The sequence below is a fragment of the Parasteatoda tepidariorum genome, chromosome 4, assembly GCF_982258835.1.
Source record: "Parasteatoda tepidariorum strain Cologne lab strain chromosome 4, Ptep-v5.0, whole genome shotgun sequence".
NCBI classification, from domain to species: domain Eukaryota; kingdom Metazoa; phylum Arthropoda; class Arachnida; order Araneae; family Theridiidae; genus Parasteatoda; species Parasteatoda tepidariorum.
In genome coordinates this window covers 69,220,997-69,242,906 of record NC_141758.1, presented here as the reverse complement: position 1 = coordinate 69,242,906, position 21,910 = coordinate 69,220,997, and the positions used below count along the sequence as shown (strand labels likewise).

Genomic DNA, 21,910 nt, shown 5'->3' with positions numbered 1-21,910 from the left:
TATCCTCAGTCGTCACCCATACAGGCACACATCCTTTATCTGCTAATCTTTAGTTCCTGCTATCACTGACAAACAATTCTTCAAATTCCATACATCAGGTATACTATTTCAAGTTCAAATACAGGAAAGCATAATTAATAGAAAGTCATACTAATATGAGGTCAACATGTAAAAGCAAGTCAATTTTAGAAATCTTAGTTTAAATTGCTCAAGGCAACGTAGTGTTTCAATCCGTAGCAAGAATCACAAAACAATGTGAAAAACAGAAAAAAACGACTTTAATTAAAAAAAAAAAATCGCCTTAAAAAAACATTTAACAAATGCCAAAAACCAAATGGACCATATTGTTTTAAAATATGGCATTCTTGGACAAACACATGAAACTGAACTAAAGTCTAAATTTTTTATATATTTCCATTGATGGCCCAACATAATCTTGATTTTAACCATCAATAATTCCATCATAAACCATTATATTTTTGACGGTAACCATCTAGATGTAGAATTTCGGACTCATTTATGTTGGTCCAACATAACAGCAGCTTGTTTTGATGGTTTGCTCATATTAAACCATCAGAAATTCCTATCCTAGTTCTTAGAAATCATTGGAACGATTATGAACCATCATCACCCTAAAGTAGGAATTCGGACTGACTTATGAGAGTCCAACATAGAAAAGAAATCAAATTGTTTTGATGATATACTCCTGAGAATCGACAAGAATTCCTATTAAACCATCATGAAAAAGTATAGTTAGAACCACCATGGACCATCACGGATCATCAAGGATTGATGGTTCATGACAATCAAACTTCTCTATGGTTTACAATAGTATTAAGGTCGCATTTTCCATCACGGAATAATGAAGTTTGTTGGCATATCAAAATCCATGAAAGCATGATGTAAAAATGTAGGATGATTGTAACCATCAAACCATGCTTAACCACCATAAATTGCACTGAAACCAACATAAATCATAAAACTTTTTTTATGGAACCATCTAAATTTTTTGATCGGAATACAGCAATAGGCTTAATATGATCAGAATTCCTTGTTTTAAGCTACATTATAAACAAGCGATATTAGATTGGGCCCGCAAATACATGTCATGAATGAGATTAATGAGAAATTCGGTGATGAAGAAAACAGTCATTTAGCTATACAGTGAGACCTGTTTTTGTGTGGTCCTTTTTTATGCGATTCTGTTTTTGTGCGATTGGTTTCATGCGATTTTATTTTTGTGCGATTTTTTTTGTGCGAATTATTTTTATGCGGTATATGAATCTTTACGGCGTTAGCACCAGTTTAACGTTTCCTATCAATGTGCATATGCATGTTGTGGACGCACTCTGATTACGTGGTCTCCTTGACAACGATGTATCTGAACTTCGCGATGCTCTGTTAGTAGCCCTTAATTCTCACATTGGATCTGAATGAGACTGGACCATTCCATTTATTTCAAAGGTGGGGAAAGTAGAATTAACTGCGCATCATTTCGGCGCAGGAACTATACAGTGAATCCGATTGCAATATCTTCTTTGAAGACACATAAGCTCCTATTCTTTCTGCAAGCAGATTTTTAAAATGAAAACTATGGCACCATTTACCAATTTGGATTTATATATACATTAACTTACATTTCTAATAAGTTTTAAATTAATCGGATGTTTTTAAAGATAATATTTTTTACACTCTGATTACATTTTTTTAAATCGTAACTAATTTCATATAGTGTCTGAAATATTTTTTTATATCTCTTTATGTATTTTTATGAAGTTGAGGTAAGAAAATTTAAGTAAAATCTAGAAAGATTAATCATAGTATAGAATTGCCCTGCCCGGTATACATTTGCCCGGTATACACTACACTGATGCTTTTTTAAGGTCAAGGGCCACTGCCCGGTATACATTTGCCCGGTATACCCTACACTGTTTTTTTAAGGTCAAGGGCCACTGCCCGGTATATATTTGCCCGGTATACTCTACACTGATGTTTTTTTAAGGTCAAGGGCCACTGCCCGGTATACATTTGCCCGGGATACCCTACACTGATGTTTCTTCTAATCTATCGTCAGTAAGTATTAAAATATCGAATAAATGTAATTATATCCACGAATAAATTAATATCAAATCGGATGTAATAAATATTTTGGACATTCACCAAAGCGACTATGTGAATGTCAACAACCACCGATTTCGGTCATTCACAGTAACATGCACATCATTCACATAACCTCATCAGGACGTTTATTTCATACTCTGCCTAAATAACATCTGACATTATATATAATGCCTAGGCAATGTGTGAAATATTAATCATTTCATACTTTGCCGGCTAGTTTTAGGCATTATATATAATACCGGATATCATACTTTGTCGGTAACAGATATAAAAATTGATTAAAAAAAAAGCATAAGTACAACACTTTAAAAAAATACTACGAAAAATACCACACCCCTATTTTAAGTCAAACAATACTTGCCATTCATATTATTGAAAATACTACGTATGAAAGTAAATTCTACTTTCCCCACCTTTGAAATAAATGGAATGATCCAGTCTCATTCAGATCCAATGTGGGAATCAAGGGCTAGTTAAAATTTATTCTGCGCTAAACAAGTTGAAGTAAATCAGTAAAAAATCGTTTGCTGTGTTAAAATACTTATTTTAAAATTAAACCGTTATTTTTATTTTGTAAATTCTCGTCTGCGTGTATCTCAAATACTATTCGCGATCGCAACGCTCGAGTACGCCGTCTAGCGGGAGCCTGTAAATATCGGACATTAATTTATCACGTTTTCATTTAGTTCCATCAAAGTCATTGACTGAATCAGACGCCATTTTTTAGCAGCAAATAAGAAGCAAAATTTCCCTAAGGAAAAGGCCGAAGAACTTGAAAAAAATCTCCAGAATATTAGTAAATCTTTCAGGAACAGAACACGCCAAACATTTGAAGAAAAATTCCTCAATAATATTTAATTTCTATTATCAACAAACTTGCAACTGATGACTTCCGATTTCGGATACTGTTACAGATGTGTGTATTAAGGTAAAATGCATTTCTTCTGTCTTCAAATCATTACGAATTAAAGTGAAGTCAACATTGCTTTCGTCATTCCAGTGAATAAATATGAATTCAGAACATACAGAATTGTAATAGTTATAGCATATTCTTCTTCGTTATAGAATAGTATATATTTCTGTATCCATATAATTCGGAAAACAACAATAAAAAATTATCCAAGTTACTTGAAATAGTGCCATTTGTGCTGATTCTTAATTAATTTAAATCGTTTTCTTGGAAAGTTTTTTTTAATTTTGTAAGAATAAGTTCAACTAGAATTCAGCTATTCTGTTTTTAGCTACATATTCAAATTCATATCAATTATAAAATTTTGCTGTGTAGTATGTTATCTAAAAGTAATGAAGGTATAAACTATGTATCTATTATTTGAGAATAAAGTTTTCAAACAAGGAACTTATCATTTTGGTATTCTCCGGGAATTATAAATCAGGTAAGTGCAATGATTTTTACAATAAAAAATTTGCTTGTAAATATTTTTTTTTCATTTGATGATGGTTCTCTACAGAATGGTTTTTTACGTCTGATTAAGAACTATAAGAATAATAAAAAAAGAAACAATATGAAAGTTTTTATTTCAATGTTAATAATTCTTAAAATCGTTTTTTTTATCCTAAGAATTCTTTATTTTCCGTTTTTTAGTTTATAATTTTTTGATAAAAATTGTTCTCAAAATACTTTTGAAAAATTAAATGGTATAACATTATGTGTTTATGTATACTTCTTGTATATTTCAATGTTTGAAATAATATGATTCAGAAAAGTATGGAATAAAAATTCGGTACTTACGACGTATTAACGCCACCACCGCTACAGATTTGGCGGTTTTTAAGTGCCGCCAATCTACACTTAAAATTTTTGCGACAATTCATAAAATAAAACACTTTATTTAAAATCAAAATAGTCAATCGGATTTCGGTGAAAAATGAGCCGATATAGAGTTTAGCATAGATTCCAAACAATTATATCGCCATATGAACTCTGATAAATAAGATTCCAAATGAAATAACATTTCCAAAACGTACGTTTACCAAGATAAAGTTTTATGTTGTGGGAATTGGTACATTTTCGTTTTTTCGGAAAAATATTTCCCTCCTGAAAAAATAAAATTGCATCTTGTTTTGTTTTTGGCAAATCCCAAAGACAAATTTTCGTAGCACTAAAAATGGCGACAAAAAAGAATTGTTTTTTTGTTATTGAAACTTGAAATTTTTTGATAAAAATTGTTGTCAAAAAACGTTGTTTACAAAATTAAATTTCATAAAATTATGAGGCTTATGTATACTTTTTGTTAATTTTAATTTTTGAAGTAATATGATTCTTAAAACTATAGAATGTAAAGTTTAAATGGGCCTTTCATGTTATATCATTAAATTTAGTAATACTATTTCTCGGGCATTAGGTTCTAACTCTTATAAGAATATACATATTTTTTTCTGTTAATGTACAAATATTTTTCCGATATGTTTTGGATATTCCTTCTCTAATAAAAAGAGATACCATTTTGTTTTCGGTTGTACAAGAAAGAAGATCAAGCATTTTTCTTTTTTAAATTTAATAAGCCACATTAAAGAAGGAACGTTGCAATGCTACACGCTACATTAACGACGTCTCCAGAGTAACTGAATGACGGTTCATATGGAAATCGCAGGTAAGCGTCTCATACAACAACGCCCCCTATAGTTCGTTGCGATCGCGAATACGCTTCGCATTCAGAGTTTTATACATGATTCATTAGATTAAGGATTCATTAGATTAAGGATTCATTTTATAGTGAGATTAAAGGTAAAAAAATTAATTACTTTTGTTTCTATTTATATGTAGTTTTTATGACTTATTTTATTTTATCTGATCACTGACTTTATGGTACCAAAAAACAAATCATTGAAATCCTATCTTCAAGCGATTTTCAACCAATTCATTCCAAGAAGATGAGCGTTTTGGATTACGACGAGTAGCAGCAAACTATTTAATGTATAATTTGAAAACTTCTACATGTATATGTACAATGAAGAATTAAATATTTTTAAAATTTCTTTAGGTCTAATTTAATTATTTAATTTTATTGAAAGCATTCTCTTATCTATTTCATAAATCATTGATGTATTTTCTGAGTCCGACTTTTTTATGCGGTCCCTATAAACCGCATAAAAAAAGGTTTCGGTGGTATAAGGTACAAACTTGTTTATTACATGTCAGAATTTATAAAATTTTCGAATTTTTTTTGTGCGATTTCTTTTATGCGGTCCCTATCCACCGCACAAAAAAGGGTTTTACTGTATTAGGTAGGTAGGTAGGAGCATTTTTTTCAACCAGACTATGCTAGCATACATAAATTAACAGTTGGCTTACAGTTAAAAATATAGCAGTTTTGACTTATAATTGCGTTATAAATTTATAAGTAACTTTATAAATGAAAATAAAAATAACAAATAAAAGTTACGCCCAATGTTTAAGATCAACGATCCACTTACCGTCAACAATGAGATTTTTCTCAACAAAAACATCCCCAGTAAACATTAAGGGTCCTTGGATTTCTTGGTCAGTATCTAGTGTAACTAGGTGGTCCTTAAGTTTCATTTTATTCACAGTTTCTGGATAGACATTTTTCGTAAACTGCACTTCTGTCTATAAACCAAAAATAGATTTAAAAATAACATTTTTACAATTTGAAAACTAAACATCTTAAAAATTAATTTGAAACTTTAACATTTGTTCTATTTTTTAAATTGAACGAAATTAAGTAGACTAGTGAAACAAACGCTTTCCAAACATTTCTCAAATTATGAAGAAAGAAAATGGATAAGAAATTTAAATTTTTATTCTTAATTATGAGTTAAAAGTATCAATACTTATATTAAGTGTAGTGAATATTTTTCTAGAAATAAAAATTTTTTAAACTTGAATAGAAGCATCTAATATGCCTAATTTTTTTATACAAACTATTTTATTGATTAAGTTCATAAAGAGAACAATTCTATGACTTGAGATCAGAGTTCAAATCCTAATAAATATTCAATATATTCGGAACAAATTGATTTAAGCCTTAATCATTATTCTACAATTTACTATAATCGTTTTGTAAGCAAACTTTTTAAAGAAGTTACTTCATCCCTTTCATAATGTCTGACAATCATTGTATTATTATTAGTTTACTTTTTGACTAAGTTATTAAAAATTATATTTTTTGAGACATTAAAAACTCAATTTCTGTAAAGACATTGCAGTAATTCGTAGTTACAATTGTGCGTAGTTACAATTTAAGAACTCATTATGGCTTTCTATAAAGGAGGAAGTACCGAATTTTTAGACTTTTAGAATAACGTATTCTGGCAAATTTTTATTAGTAAAATTGAGGACTCTGGTTGGTACTTCTTGCAATCAAAATTAAGTACCAAGTTCTAGGCTTAAGATGTAAAAAATAAAAATGTATACAACGTGTTTGACGCTTTAGTATCATTGTCGAAAACTGAGTCAAAACATAGGAGGGGCCAAAAATACAAGTTGTAAAAATATCAAAATCTTACGAACCTCAACAGGAAGGAGAGTCTAAAAACATCAAAACCTGTTTGATTGCCAGAGGAAAGCTAAAAGGTGATTAGAAGCACTGCAAAATTTCATCAGGCAATCAAGCTGGCTTTGATTTTTCCCCATTCCTTATTCCTCGCTAGTGATTCGACAAATCTTTATAGCCTTTGTCTTTTCCTTAGTGACATTTTTACTAGTGATCCCCGAAGTGCTGAAGCATTGAATTAGACTATTTTTGATAAGGTTTCTAAAAATATGCATTCAGAGACATCTATCTCAACGATACGTCTTAAAAAATTTTATGCGAGGTAATTTCTAAGTGTTTTATATTTTCTCATATTCTGCGTTGAACAGCCGAAGAGATTCCGAGTTTACGACTACCAATATTCAACTCCGTAGCCTAGTAATTTTGAACTCAATCCAGAAGACAAGGGAACTCCTGGATCAAGTATTGGAAGAAATATGCCTTCGTGGAAGACTTTGATGGAACTAACCCACATTTGAGTTGCATGAAGTAAAAAACCTCATGGTTAACCTGACGGCAAGGGAACTCTGGCCCATGATCAGTCTACCACTGAGGATATTTTACGTCAGCATTGTGGTCTGTGCGAAATTCGTATCAACCAGTCATCGCTGGGATTCGAACCTGCTTAATCTCATTGGGAGAAGAACGCTCTAGATTCTGAGCTACAGGGGTTCTTTAAGTGGTTTGTAAAATTAACCAGGTTAAACTTTGTTCGTGGTTCAAAAGTAAAGTTATATAAGAGCTTTGTAAAAGCGCTTCTACTTACGGTCAATTTTTTATGTCCTTCAACTCGTTGGTCTCCTTCGATCAGCAAAGTATCTTTGTACAAATCTGGCAGATTGTAAGAGTTAACTGTTCCTCCTACCATTACGTCATTATCAGCGGTCAGCTTTGTAAATGTTTTACGTCCTGTTATAATTTGCTCACGGGGACCTAGAATAATTTTAAGTTCTGAATGTAATCAATTTTATGCAACATTATACAAAATTTAGTCAATTAAAGCACAGCCGTGCTGTAAATGAGATTTATTTTCCATAACAGAAATTAAAATTAGATCTAATTTTAGTTTTTCACAAAACTTAAATTTCTCAAGCATCAGATCTGGGCTATTCAGGGTGTTAGATAATCATCACCCTTAACATACATTTCTAGAATCCTTGTAGAAAATTAAGATATTGCATGTGACAATTTAATATTTAAGCGAAAAGAAAAATGTTATCTAAATTAGCCAAATCACTAGTGAGGAAGATGGATTGATAAAAATTTTAATCAGTTCCATTTCCCGATGAAACTTTGGCTTTTCTAATAATCCATTCAACTTAAGAGTCCATTCAATTTCCCCTGAAAATTAAACACGATGCTACGTTTTCAGTCCTGCCCTCTTCAAGAATGATTCGTTAGAATACTATGAACGAATAGTATGTTTTTTTGCGTCATAAATATTATATTTATATCGCTTACTTTAACTTATTTTGATAAGGATTCTAAAACTATACATAAAGGGTGGTGATTACGGAACATCCAGTATTACATTACTGTCTAGCCGTTATTTCTCTCGTCAATCTTGTAATTCTGAATGTAATCTTGATCCTAAGTAAATTCATGACAAACAACTTTTACAAAGATTATAAAGATGAGATTTTATTTTACAAGTTTTAAGCTTTAAGTTTTTTTTTTTTATGCTTGTTTGAGTTTGTAAATATATAACTTTTCTGGCTTAAAAAGTTTTAAAATAATGATACTAAAATTACTGATTGAAAACTAATATTGCAAATTTTGATATAACAAATAATTGAAAATAAAAGTTTTACCTCAACATATCTTCTCTTGAGTATTAAAAATTTCTTTACGCGAGTATGCTTATTCAATAAAATTACTTACCATCTGGATTGCATAGCAAGGTAATGACGTCTGTTTTTAATCTCAAGCCATTTATGAGCTCAGCAGTCATGTTTCCTGATATTTCAATCGGCATTTTAAATACCTTAGGACCTGGAAAAAATATTTACTAGAATAAATAATTGTTTCTTTATGCATCGCTTTAAAAGAATGTAAAAGTTAAAACTTCCTTTGTGATTCATTTAATTAAAAAAATTAATTCCTATGAAATAGACTACATTATATTCTAAGTAATAGTGAGAAAACAAATTACAGAGAAGAAAAAAATTCACGCGAGAAAAAAAAATGCATTTTAATTGCTTGTGTTTTGATTTTTATCATTTCTTAGTAAAATCCTCTAAAAGCGTTTATTAAATTGAAAAATTGTTACTTGACTCTATAATAATTGAATTTTTGAAAAATGAAGTTTCATGTTTTAGAAAATATAAATATTAAAACAATTTTGTTAATATTTTGAATTATTTTCAGTTTAATATTTATTTTGGTTAAGTAACTCAATTTTAAGGGCAGACAGATCAGGGAAAAGTGCTGTGATCTTGTTTCTTCGTGGTCAAAAATAGCTCGCTTCTTCTAAGGAAGATATGAAATAAAGGCAACCGAAAACGCAGAAGTTTTCTCTTTCGATAAGAAAGTTATAATTTGCCTTACCTGTTATATTAGTAGGAATATCTATGAAGACTGCATCTTCTATTAACTTCTCCAAACTTTTATCGTTTATTAGACCTACTGTTGCAAGTTTAGCATAAACTGTATCTGCTTCAGCATCAGCAAGGAATGTCTTTGGAACTGTTATAGTCTAAAAAAAATTCAAAAAGTACGATTATGTTAAACTGTAGATTTGTACCTTTCGAAATAAAGTTATTACTGCTTACTGTATAGTTGTAGTTAAAAATTTCTTTAATGATTCAGTATTGTTTTAATGTGTTCATGACATGTTAACATGTTAGAATGTAATATTTCAATCTTTGTTTTAATTAGCTCAAACATCACAAAAAGAAAAAAATCAAACGTGTGTAGTGGGTGTCCGAAAAGTATGGAAGCTGTCAGAACAGAAATCTAAAAATACACGTTTAAAATATTTTTCAGAAATTTATTTGAAATTCAAAAAATTAGTAAATTTATACATTCCAAATTTCATGTACCCGTATATTCAATTCACAACTGGAAGAAAATCGTTGAATAACCTATTTTTGAACGTTATAGTAACTCGTTGGAAGGTAGGTACTTTATTTACATCGCACTAGAGCAGCACAATTGGCTACTGGCGATGGTCTGGGAAACATCTGAGGATGATCAGAAGTCATGCTATCTCAATTTTGATCCTCTGCAGAAGGGTAGCCCGATGACCTGAACGTGAAACTTTACGGTAGAACAGTTTAACTAGGACCTATACCATGCACCCTACGTAGGCTGAGCAAATTGATCACCCACCCGGTTTCCGTCCCCAACCAGTGATGCTTAGCTTCGGTGTTTTACTGGGAACCGCTTCTTTGCGATCAGACCACTGCTGTACTTTTAGTAACTCGTAAAGAGCAGTATTTTAAACCAACAGTATATCACAAACCTTTTGATGTTTCCATTCAACCACACTGTCTTATTGACTGGCATCTACCTAATTAAGACATTGCAACAATATTTAATACTCTGGTCCTTAAAACTTCCATCATCGCTTCACTCGAACTTTTAATGAATGAAATTAACCACATTAAAACCATTGCCCGAGATAGTGACTTCTCGCCCAAGATAATCTATAAGATTCTTAAAAATATGTCCAAATGGGGTCATAATCTTAAGTAGGAATATGCCAATCTTAAAAATTATTTAGATGTGCTTCCAGATGCTAAAAATTCTCTTAAACAAAAATTCCACTCCCAATAACAAAATCAGTTCCCTGAACCAGAACAGAACCAGAAAAAAATCAATTGAATACGTTAACTGGAGAATATAAAAAATTTCATGCCGATGTGGACTGTTAAACAGTAGACAAATCAAATGAGCACTTAAAACAGACTCAACAAATACCAAGTCTACGCCTAGTCCTCATATTATTCATAAATGTGTTGCCGTTATTGACTTAAACTGTCGGAGTTACATTTAAAAGAAAAACTATTGTTAATGAAATTATTGCTGCACGATATTTGTCGAATGTTTAGAGATAATTTTTAAGCTTTTTGGCTCTTAACTGCGTATTTATCTCTTTGGTATGATGTAACTTCAATCGGATTTTAATCATTTTTGATTTTACCATTCCTATATTTTATCCTACTGATGGTGAACCATTGAGACATCGAAACGCGTATAAGTTTAATAAGATTTTTTTCATAACTTTTACTTACTTGAGGTTCATTCGTTCGAACTACATCAGACAGAAATTGCTTCCAATTGACGCCATTGACGAAGTCTACATCAATATCACCTATGATAGTCACGTTACCTTTGAGAATTTTATTTCCTTTTATCTCTTGTTTACCACTTTTCAAGAGGACATTATCGGACAACTTATTCAGATCAATTCCATTTACCAGGCCAGAGACGGTAACATCATGAGTGACTCTAATCGGACCAACAAAAGTCACATTTGAAATAAGAATAGTCTCCTCGTCGATTCTTGCCAGTTTTGGAGCGACTTCTGACAAATCGAGCCCATTTACAAGTCCTGTAACATCCATATCCCCGTATACCTCTAGTTTTCCTAAAGTGTATTGTCCTACAATAGAATAAAAGACTTTAGAATATGAGTTCTATAATATGCTTAAAGCTATCTTACATTTATCACCTAGTGTATGAAGCATTAGATTACTATTAAGAGGGAGACTTTTTGGCAAACGAGAATAAGGAATAAACTTTTGAAAGATCTTTTGTAAAGGCAAATGATTAAAACAATTTTACACAATATCATACCCTGAAACTGCAAAATTTACGTAGTTCAGAAAATAATTTTTCTAGTTGTAAAAAGGGTAGTTTAATAATATTTTAATAAAATATAGTTAAAAAGAATTTTGTTCACCACTGCATATAAAAAGTTAGAACATACTTATTAAAAAGGTGAAATCGAAAATTAACCACGCAAAATATATAAAACCTAAATTTGAAATAACGAAAGAAAAAGTCCAGAGAGTACGACGGATGAAAGAAAAGTAATAGTCAACAATTAGTTAGAGAATTAGACTGTTCAACTTTTAGGGAAAAAATAAACCTGTTTGGCATGCTACGAAGTTAAAATTAGACGTACTAAAAGTAATTTTCATTTTTGAACTTCACGTGAACTTTGTTTCGAAATTCCCATTAGTTCATAAGTTATTCAAATTTAAGTGCTTTTTTGTGATTTTTCGTTAATCAATAGTTGTACACAATCAATTTTTCTCGAGAGATCTTTATTTCTTCATTTTATAAGCTTTCACTATAGAAGGTAAGCAAGAAAACAAATAGAAGATTAAATGTTGTCAAATGAAATTATGAATATCTTAACATTTATAGGGATTGTATTTTTTTTTAAAAAACAAAAGCTTAATAAAGGGCTAATAGAACAGTTTCCTATATGAATTGCTTTGATCTCATCTACCAGTGAAATCACCTCTTATTTGTTCTTAATGAATCACACTATCAGTATTCTTTAGGTTAGGTTTTGCAAGTTCAGACGATTATATTTCAAATCCATGTTATCATTCATTTCGTTATGATTGACATTAACAGAATGTTCTTATATAAAGCTACAGCAATAGTATATTTAGAAAACAAAATATTCTGTGTTTGAGGAAAATATTAACATTTGAAGGAAAAATGTAAACTTGTTTTAAATATTTCGATTTTAGATCTCTACCACTAATATTTTTCTCACGAAATTCAAATGTTGTAGGATACGCAATATACATACTCGAGGTATGAGTTTACTAATAAAGACATTGATAAACCGAAACCCATTACTTACGAATAATGAACAAATTTAAATTTTGCTTTTTAATTTACCTGTGATCGTCTGTGGAATACTTTTCAGAAGAACATCTTTTACAATCGATATATCGTTTACGTAATCTGCGTTGATGTCTCCTTCCACGTGAAATCCTGCTCCGAATATAGTAGCTCCACTGACATATTGAAGTCCTTTCTTTTTCAGACTGTTCTCAGAGATTTTAGTCAAATTGACATCATTTATTAAACCACTCAATTTCATGTCATTCACTGAAATATCTTGGAATTTAAATTGGCCAGTTAGAATGTTATCTTCATGTAGCTTGAATGCACGGCTTTTTAAATTTGGAAGGTCAAATCCATTCACACCACCCTTCGTCGTAATCTTCCCATAAACTGTAACTGGACCTGAGGAATATTTAGAATTTAAAACTAAATTTAATATATTAAATACAGCTTAGCATTTAATTTAAGTTTTGAATATATAAAGCAAAATTTAAACAGTAATACCTTTTGAGAACTAAGCTTTAATTAGCTTAAAATACAGATTTTAAGGAAAATGTAGCTTAGGGCAATATAAACTCATAAATCACTTTAAGGAAATTAAACTAATTAAATGATATTTTTTAAAATGTTGCAAAGAGAAATTATAAATCTAAATAAAATTTTTTTTTGCATTGTTGGATATTTTTACAGTGTATTTCTTAATATTGATCATAAAGTCTACTTGACTAAGATATTTATTGGCCATAAGACTGTACAAAGAGTTACTTTAATAAAACTTCATAATCTTTCATTCTAATTTAAAAAAACTTCTACCAAAGAGAGAAATCAATTATATTCTTACATGGACAATCACTTCGTAAAGGGATATAAACTGAAAAAATCTAAAAGCTGGTTCTCAGAAGGTTCTCGCGACTATTAAGTCGTCCACACGACTGCTAAGTCTACAGTTTTACCTGCTCCTGGTTTTTACTAAAATTGGACGATTTTTGAATAACCAATTTTCAAATTAGATAAATTTTCAATTAGTTTAAAAAAACCATCATTTTTTTAAATTATACCATAAGCATTTTTGCTATTAAGGGACTTATTTTTTAGAATAATTAATATTCACATTGTCCAGCGTTAAGCCATTATGTGCTATTTATACTTTGACGTGAGTTAAAAGACTTTCACTAGTTTTGAGCCTGATTTAAAGCACTTCAAATAATTTGGATTACAGGATTTATGAGCAAATTTTCATTTCCAAAAAAAGAAAACAAAGTTGCTCTACATGAATTTCACTTTAGGTTTAACCCACTTTGAATCTGATCAGTCTGAATTACAGTGAAAATAATAGCATACATATTGATGGGTATCAATGAGTTGTGGGAAAACTTCACTTTTTTGAATGAAAAAACAAGCACTACTTATTAGTTTCAAATGTATATAATCTCGCACAACATAGGAAATAACGCAACTAGTTCACAAATTAACTGTTGTTGTACTATGTGTAAAAGAAATTAAAAAGAGAAACTTTAAACGATTAGACAAGTGTAATTCAGTTTGTTCAAAAATTCTTTAACTGAATAAATATGTATTTATAATTCATTAAGTATATTTATTATAATTTCTTATGTATATTTGAAATAGAGCAAATAAATTATAACTTTATTGTGTATAGTATAATTAAAGATCGTATAAAAATTTACATAATTTTTTGTTAGTTGTTTGTCTAACATAAAGCTATTTAAGTTGGTGCACTTTTGGTTGCCTTATGGTGCTTTAGATATAATTTAGATTTTCATGCAAATTGTTAAACATTTTGCTTAGGAGTTTTAGTATACACTAATTTACACAAATTACTGAAAGTATTCCGTGTCTTATGAGTAATTCTAATAACAAGTTCGTTTGTTGTTAATATTTTGAAATTTTTTAAAATCCAAAACTAACATAGAAGCTTACCTATAAATTCCTTTTTAGCTGTTACAGTTTGAGGTTTGGTCTTAGACATAACATTGTCGGCGAATTCTACAATATCCACACCATTGACTGTGCTGGCTATTTCTAGTGCAGCAATTTCACTGTCTGCTAAAAAGACATCCCCTTCGATTTCTTGGTCTCCAGACAGCTTTACTCTGTCAGCCACAAATTGATTGAGATTGACACCATTGAATGAACCAGTCACTAGTGCATCACCATCAACAATCAAGTTGTCCACTTTCACTAGATTTGTGAAGATTTTATTCGATATTGGATTCTTCGAATTCCTGAGAACCACACCTTCTGGAATTCTCAAACCTCCTACTGTACCTTGAACAATAAGTTCACCTGGAACGACCACTTCATTGTTGAATTCTATGTCTCTTTCAATTTCATCTTCAATTAACAAGGATAGTCTATTTTCATATAGGTAAGTGATGTTTAAGTCACCAATCATTCCATTTTCTAGAAGAAAAATACATATTTTAAATGAAACTTCAATAAAGTTATACTTGTTGCTTCTAAAGCAAGTCTGCTTGGTGAAACCAAGCGGATTTAAGACAAAAGGAGTGTTTCTTGTTTTCAAAGGGGCCAATAATAATGACCAGGAATAATTAAGCCACATACTTCACAGCCAGTTTTAAAAGACGGACCCATTCATACATTCATTCAACTACAGATCGTAATAATGACCTGAACCAGAGAGCGATCAATCTCCAACTCTGTACCCCTAGAAATATTTGTTGTGGGAACTTTGAAGACTTTGTAATCCGACAGATTTAACGTGCACCAGTTACCATTTACTACACGGGGAGTCTTCGGCCCTGGAGGATCGAACTCACTACCTCTAAGACATGGGCCCAACACCGTATCAACCAGGCTATCCCGGTCTCAGGACAACCGCAGTCCTTCTAATTCTAATTTTCAACTTCATATATATAATCTTATGATATAATACGTTTTATTTCAGACATTTTTGATCTAAAAAGTCATGTTTTTAGATCAAGTTTTTGATCTATGTTTACCGGTGGTGAGAGAGGGCTGAGTATAGTTAAGTTGAAAGCATAACTTAATAGCAGAAACGTATGGATCAGTGCCGCACCAAACTCAACGTTTTAAAATACTAGATTATGTTTGAGGTAACAAAGCAATAAGTGTCCGACGCAAAATGAAGTGAACCGAAAAACGATAGCAGTTCAACTTACTTTGCTGTGTTTCACTTCACCAAAAACCGTGGATAGTTTCTGCTGCAGTAAAAAACAAAGAATATTTTATTTCTAAATTACTTTGTGTTCAATAGCTGCAATCATTGCCACCAGTAACACAAGATTTATACTTATAGTAAGATATGACACACACAAGATTGAATTAAATTATTTTATTAAAATAAAATCATTAATTCAGGATGAATATATACACAAATTCCTAAAATTAAATTAGTTTGCTAAACATACACAACGCACAGAGACATGAGAAATTTAAACTAAGCTTAAAACAGAAATTAATCATTTAGTAAAATTAATTTTCTTATAAGATTTGTACATAAACCTTACCTTTATTACACAACTAAGAACATACAAGTCTTTTAAGCCATTAACTTTTGTTCCTGGGGAATGTTCTGGGAAGACAAATGTTCCTCGTACTATATAGTAAAGAACAGCTACTGTTTTTTTAAACGTACGCCAAAATTGACGAAAATTCATAGAGTAAGTATATCTGATCTTTGTGTAAATATTTTTGATGTTTATAGTTTCTTCATACACATCAAAAAGGCTCTTATGAACCTTTGGATAAATAACGGTGCATAAAGAGACCGTTATGCAACTTTCATACACACTTTTCGGTGAAAGGTGTTTTAAAATTTGTATGAATCTAGTTTTCATGCATGTTTTAAAAGGTGCATGAAGAGACATTCATAAAGGTGTATGAATGTCCTCATACGCCTTTTGATGATATTAAAGCTCTGTTTAGTTTTAATGTGAAGTAACGAACTCATTCACACATATTTTGAGCTTTTCATCACCAAATTCGAATGCACCAGTGCTTACAGTGTTAGCGACAGGAGTTAATTTATTGATTGTAAGGATGTTATAAATTAGGTCAAGATTTATTATGGATATTTGAATGGAATGCAAATTTAATGCCGAAAGTGATGCTAGATCATGGAAAATTCAAACGCTATTAAAGAGATTTTATGTAGCGTTACGATTTCCCGTAGGTTTAACGCTATTTAAGCTTCACAGTGATGCTCGAAACTTTTCCTAGGAAAATTTGAAGAAATTAAAACTAAACTCAGTGGCACGATAGCCCAGAGGGTCAAGGCATACTGTGCCCTTTTCAGTTTTCTTGACCTTCGACTTTGGAGTGCAGATGCTCCGGTCAGCCGAACGTGGAACCCCCAGTGTTCGGTTCCCAAGCATGCTTGGTACTCATTTATCGACCGACTGAAGGGATGAAAGGCAGAGTCAACCTTGCCCGGCCCGAGAGTCGAACCCAGGACCTGTGACACGGGAGAGCGAAGCACTACCACCCAGCCACCAGGTGTCACAAATTAACGTTACAGTTAACTTAAGAAAAACTATGCAAAATCTCTCTAGTAAGCAGGACAAATTTTATTTTAAACTAAGCCTGACTGGAAAGAAAAAACCAAAGGAAATATCACAGCCATTCCGGGTCGGAAGACATATTTACCAGCACAAGTAAAACTGTTAAAGGATTTTTGAAATAATTGTATTGAAACATACAAAAATGTTAAGGAATTTAATATTCAATCAAATCAGCCTTTAATGACTGTATAGATAAAGCTATAGCTCAGCGCTGTTGAAAGTCACTACGTAAAGCTAATTCTTTACCGAAATTGCATTTTATTCAGTCTTTAAAAATAATAAATTTGATAATATCTAGTTTCAGAACAGTGATTGCTCAAGGGATAGAACATTCGCCTTCCAATGAGGTGACCCGGGTTCGAATCCCAACGACGACTAGCTGATACGAATTTCGCATTCGGCTTGCACCAACCACAGTGCTGACGTAAAATATCCTCAGTGGTAGACTGATCATAAATTAGAGTCCCCTTGCCGTCAGGCTAACCTTGGGAGGTTTGTGGTTTTCCCTTCCATGTAAAGCAAATGCGGGTTAGTTCCATCAAAAAGTCCTCCACGGAGGAAAATTTCTCCCAATACTTGATCCATGTGCTCCCTTTGTCTTATAGATTGGGTTCAAAATTACAAGGCTACGGAGCTGAACATTAGTAGTCGTAAAAATTGGGTCGGCTGTTCAACGACAGTTATTAAATAAAATATCTAGTCTTAAGCACCGATGGCTCAGGAGCTAGAGCACTCGCCTCCCAATTACACAACCCGTTTTTGAATTCCAGCGTTGGCTGATCGATACAAATTCTGAACCCGGCTCTCACCGACCATAGTGCTGGTGTAAAATATCCTCAAGTGATAGATGGATCATGGGTTAGGGTCTCCTTGCAGTCTGGCTAATCGTGAGAGGTTTCTTTTTATGCAACGCATAAACAAGTTAGTTCCATTAAAAAGTCCTCCATGTAGGAAAGATTCTCCAAATACTTGATCAAAGAGTTCCCTTGTCGTTTGGATTGGGTTCAAAATTTCAAGGTTACGGAATTTATTATTGGCAGTTGTAAACTCAAAATTGATTTGGCCCGTTTTAAAATGAAATATCTAGTTTCAATTATCGTTTGAGACTAAAAAAGCTCTTTTAATCAAATGAATTTTAGAGGAAAAAAAAGAACCAAAACTCAGAACGTTAAAATTTTAGAAGGTATTTGAAACTTACCAACATTTAAATTGTCAAAGGTAACAGATTTTTTGAAGTGCTTGGTACCTATAAAAAAATAAGAGATTAAAAAATATATGATAAAATTAACGTTTTACATTTTTTCTGTTTTTTCTAAATGGATTAAACAGTGAATTGGAGGAACTAAAAGGGAAACAAATTAAATCGTTCAGTCTAAAATATTTTACGTCAGTTTTTAAAAATTTGAGAATTTCATGGGATTTTTGTTAATATAATTGGTTTTAATATAATACATTTAGTAGTCTCAATTCACAGTTCTGTAAAACTACACGATTAAGATAAACAGAGTTAATAATAATTGAGTGGGAAATTAAATTTCCTGGTGAACTAAAAGGTTATAATAGCATCATGTTATTAAGTAACCATAATACTTGATAGCGTAACGAAACAAAAATGACAATTTTATTATTAGTTTAAATTTGTGAACATAATTTGTATTTTAAAGGAAAAACTATTGTTTTTTCATCTGCCTGTATGTCCCAGATAGAGGAAAAAAGTGAAAGTTCTGTTTTAATGCCAGATCTAGTGTGAATGAAAAAAAATTATAAATTTTCCTTTTTCTTACGGTTCGAAGCGTGTTAATCTTTTTTGTAATAACTCCTCCGCGCATTTAGGATAATTGGATTTCCAGCGTTATGAAGCGCTTAAGTGCAAATGTAGATAGAAAATATTCTATGTTTAAGAACATGTAAAGGCCTCTCAAAAATAACAGATGTTTTGTAAAAAGTCTTCCAGTTTTTATTTTATTTTTTAACCACCCTCAATATGTCTTTAAATTCCATTAAAATGGAGTAAAAAATAAACACATTAGGACTTGCAAATAATTATTTGAGAGATAATAACAAGCTTTGTAATTTTAAAGAATAACAATTTAAATGTTTGGATAAAAACATTAGCAATCTTTTGAATAAACTAGGACCCAGTTTCCCCTACCAATTAAACTGGTTCTGTTTTCTTTTCACACCTTTGTCATTAATGATTTGATAAAATTTGGAGTTTTCTCTTGCATATTTATTAATTTAAAATTAATAGGTGAACTGATTTAATTTTTGACAAAGATTTAAAAAATTACATTCTAAGATTAGCCTATCATTGCAATATCATACATTAAAAAAGTAAACTAAGAAATCTATATGAACAACTGACTATAGTATGTTCGAAAATTTTTTGAAAGCCAATTCTCCGGTGGCCACTAAAATGTTACTCTAAATTTTCTAAACAAGCTTTACATTTGCTTATAATTTCCAAACTAGCAAGTTATCAGAATTTAAAAAGAAATTTACTTTACCGTTTATAACTTGATCTCCGTGTACCTTCATAAAATCAACATCCATGTTATAACCATTCATCATACCTTGGAGGATAACATGATCTGCTATCACTTTATGAATTTTTTTCTCAGATTCGATAACGATATCATCCTCATCTTTAAAAACTACATTGCTAACAAGTTCATCAAGATCAACGGTGTTCACCAGACCCTTTACCTCGAGATTCCCTTTCACGATGACTGGACCTAAGAAAATGGCGTTCTCAAACTTGCTCGATTCATTCAGTTTCAGAGCCTCTTTGGCAACTTCAGATATATCAACCCCGTCAACAAGTCCCTCTACTATAATATCGCTTTTAACATCGATGCCATCAGTGAAATATAAAGTGCTGGGTATTTCTTCATCTTTGGATAACGTAACAATGTCTTCTGGAATGCTCAAACCATCGATTTTCCCAGCAACTTCAACGTCCTTAGCAAAGACAGCTCCGGTGAATTCTTTAAGACCCGTGATTTCCTGGCTGACGTCCGTTAGGAATATATCTCCAGGAATGCGCAACTCGTTCACTGTTCCTTCAACTGTAAGGGCACCGTTTATTGTAACATCTTCTAAGAAATCCTTGTGACCTGAAAGAGTACAACAATATACAGCATACCCTTCAACATTTGAGTTCTGTGCAAAACGTTAGTAGCGGATTGAGGCGAATTTTTCAGAACAAATTATAGATTTTCCAAAAAGGATATGGTATACTTTCTTTGTGCTACGTAGACTAAATTAAAAAAAAAAACGTTAATGAAACAAATAAAAGTACGGAAATGGACGTGCTATAGTCTCGGTTCTATAGAAGTACGTCCTTTTCTGCTCCTTCATTTGTGCACCATTCACGTTTTTTTAAATATAAATTATATAATTCTCTTAAAATCTCCATCAAGGCTTCAGAGCATTACCCTTTTTCTGATCTTTGATGTATCTTAGACAATTATTTCTAATTCCTTAGAATATTTAAAATTTTATTACTTTCGCTTCTGAAAAAAAAATTCTGATGGATTAAGGCGACAAAGGGCTTTCAAATGTTTTTTTTTTAAATTATAAAGGGATTTGCTTGAAATTTTCAGGATACATTTATATTGCTAAAAACAACTTTTATGCAAAATTTCAAAAAAATATTTCAAAATTTAAGAAATTAAAAAATTTAAATTTTTCAATTTTTTATGTTTTTTTTATATTACTCCTCGCGTCTGAAATTTTGTCAAAATGACAAAATTCTTTTAAAATATTACATATTAGGTAATATTGAAAAAATTGTTGGATATACTTTTTTTATTTTTTATTATAGAAACAAATAACATTAAAAAAACAGTAAAAAACCTACAATTTTAGGAAAAAATCATACCTCTATAAAATATCAGGTATAAAAAAAATACTATTCCCTTAATTCAAAAACCTTTTCCAACAAAATGTTAATAATATTCATAAATATATAGCATTAAATTCTCAGGTCAATAGAATGAAAATTCATTACGCTGGAACAGTTTGAAAATTGTAAATTTCTCAAAAAAGACATTTTGAGAAAAATGACTTTTAGTACTTTTTCATTGCAAATTTTACATCTGAACAAATATTTCTTGTTTTTAATATAAATACCTATTAATATTGTCTAATGAACTAGTTTAATAATTACATACTTTAAATTTTTTTTAAAAAATTAACAAAATATTCAACTAATTTTAAATTAATTTTAAACTAAACTAATTTTAACAGTTACCTGCAGACAAAAAAAGGTAAAAAAAGGGGCGTGGTCAAAACTGAAATGGCCATAACTTCATCAATTTTGCTCTTATTCCAGAAATTCTTTTTTTAAAATGTTCAGTTAAATGCCTAAATTTCAAAAATATAAAATGTAAAATATCGATTTATTGACAAATTTTTGCTTCTTTGAAAGTCCCTTGTCACCTTAATAGTTACAATCCAACAGAGCGAAGTATTTTGATTCTGCTGGTCAGCTGAATAATCAAAAGGGCTGATTTTTTTAAAACAATAGATATTGAAAAAAAATTGACAATTTTTTCTTCACAAATGAAAAAAAATCGCAACGGTTATTCTAATCTCTAATCTGTTAAAAATTCTACGAAGTACTTAGTTGTAAATTTATTGTTTATAAAGTTTTATTAACTTGTAGAATTTTTGCTAATAGTGAAGTGAAGTAAAATAATTCTACGCCAAGTAGCTACTCAATCGTTCTGACCCTTACATTCTGGTGTTGTAATTGAGGTTAACATCCACACCATTTAAAAGAAAAAAAATCCTTTCGTTCCCTTAATAGAGATTTTTTTCTTTCTTTCATGACTCAGCTTTCTAACCTAAGTCTTTCTCTCAATTTGCTTGAAGCTGTGAATCCTTACACTA

At 31.0% G+C, this 21,910-nt stretch overlaps 1 protein-coding gene across 1 annotated transcript in view; it reads right to left on the bottom strand.

Annotated features, from left to right (window-relative positions):
• The window catches only part of LOC107456920 (uncharacterized), a 59,793-nt gene that overhangs the window by 14,827 nt on the left and 23,056 nt on the right, over positions 1 to 21,910 (bottom strand). The window contains exons 14-22 of the mRNA XM_016074899.3: positions 19,522 to 20,130; positions 18,213 to 18,260; positions 14,391 to 14,873; positions 12,501 to 12,851; positions 10,871 to 11,241; positions 9,183 to 9,330; positions 8,517 to 8,627; positions 7,402 to 7,568; positions 5,557 to 5,710 (exon numbers count right to left, since the gene is read on the bottom strand). Of these exons, the coding sequence (XP_015930385.1) occupies positions 5,557 to 5,710; positions 7,402 to 7,568; positions 8,517 to 8,627; positions 9,183 to 9,330; positions 10,871 to 11,241; positions 12,501 to 12,851; positions 14,391 to 14,873; positions 18,213 to 18,260; positions 19,522 to 20,130 (2,442 nt within the window). The remainder of the gene's footprint in view (positions 1 to 5,556; positions 5,711 to 7,401; positions 7,569 to 8,516; positions 8,628 to 9,182; positions 9,331 to 10,870; positions 11,242 to 12,500; positions 12,852 to 14,390; positions 14,874 to 18,212; positions 18,261 to 19,521; positions 20,131 to 21,910) is intronic.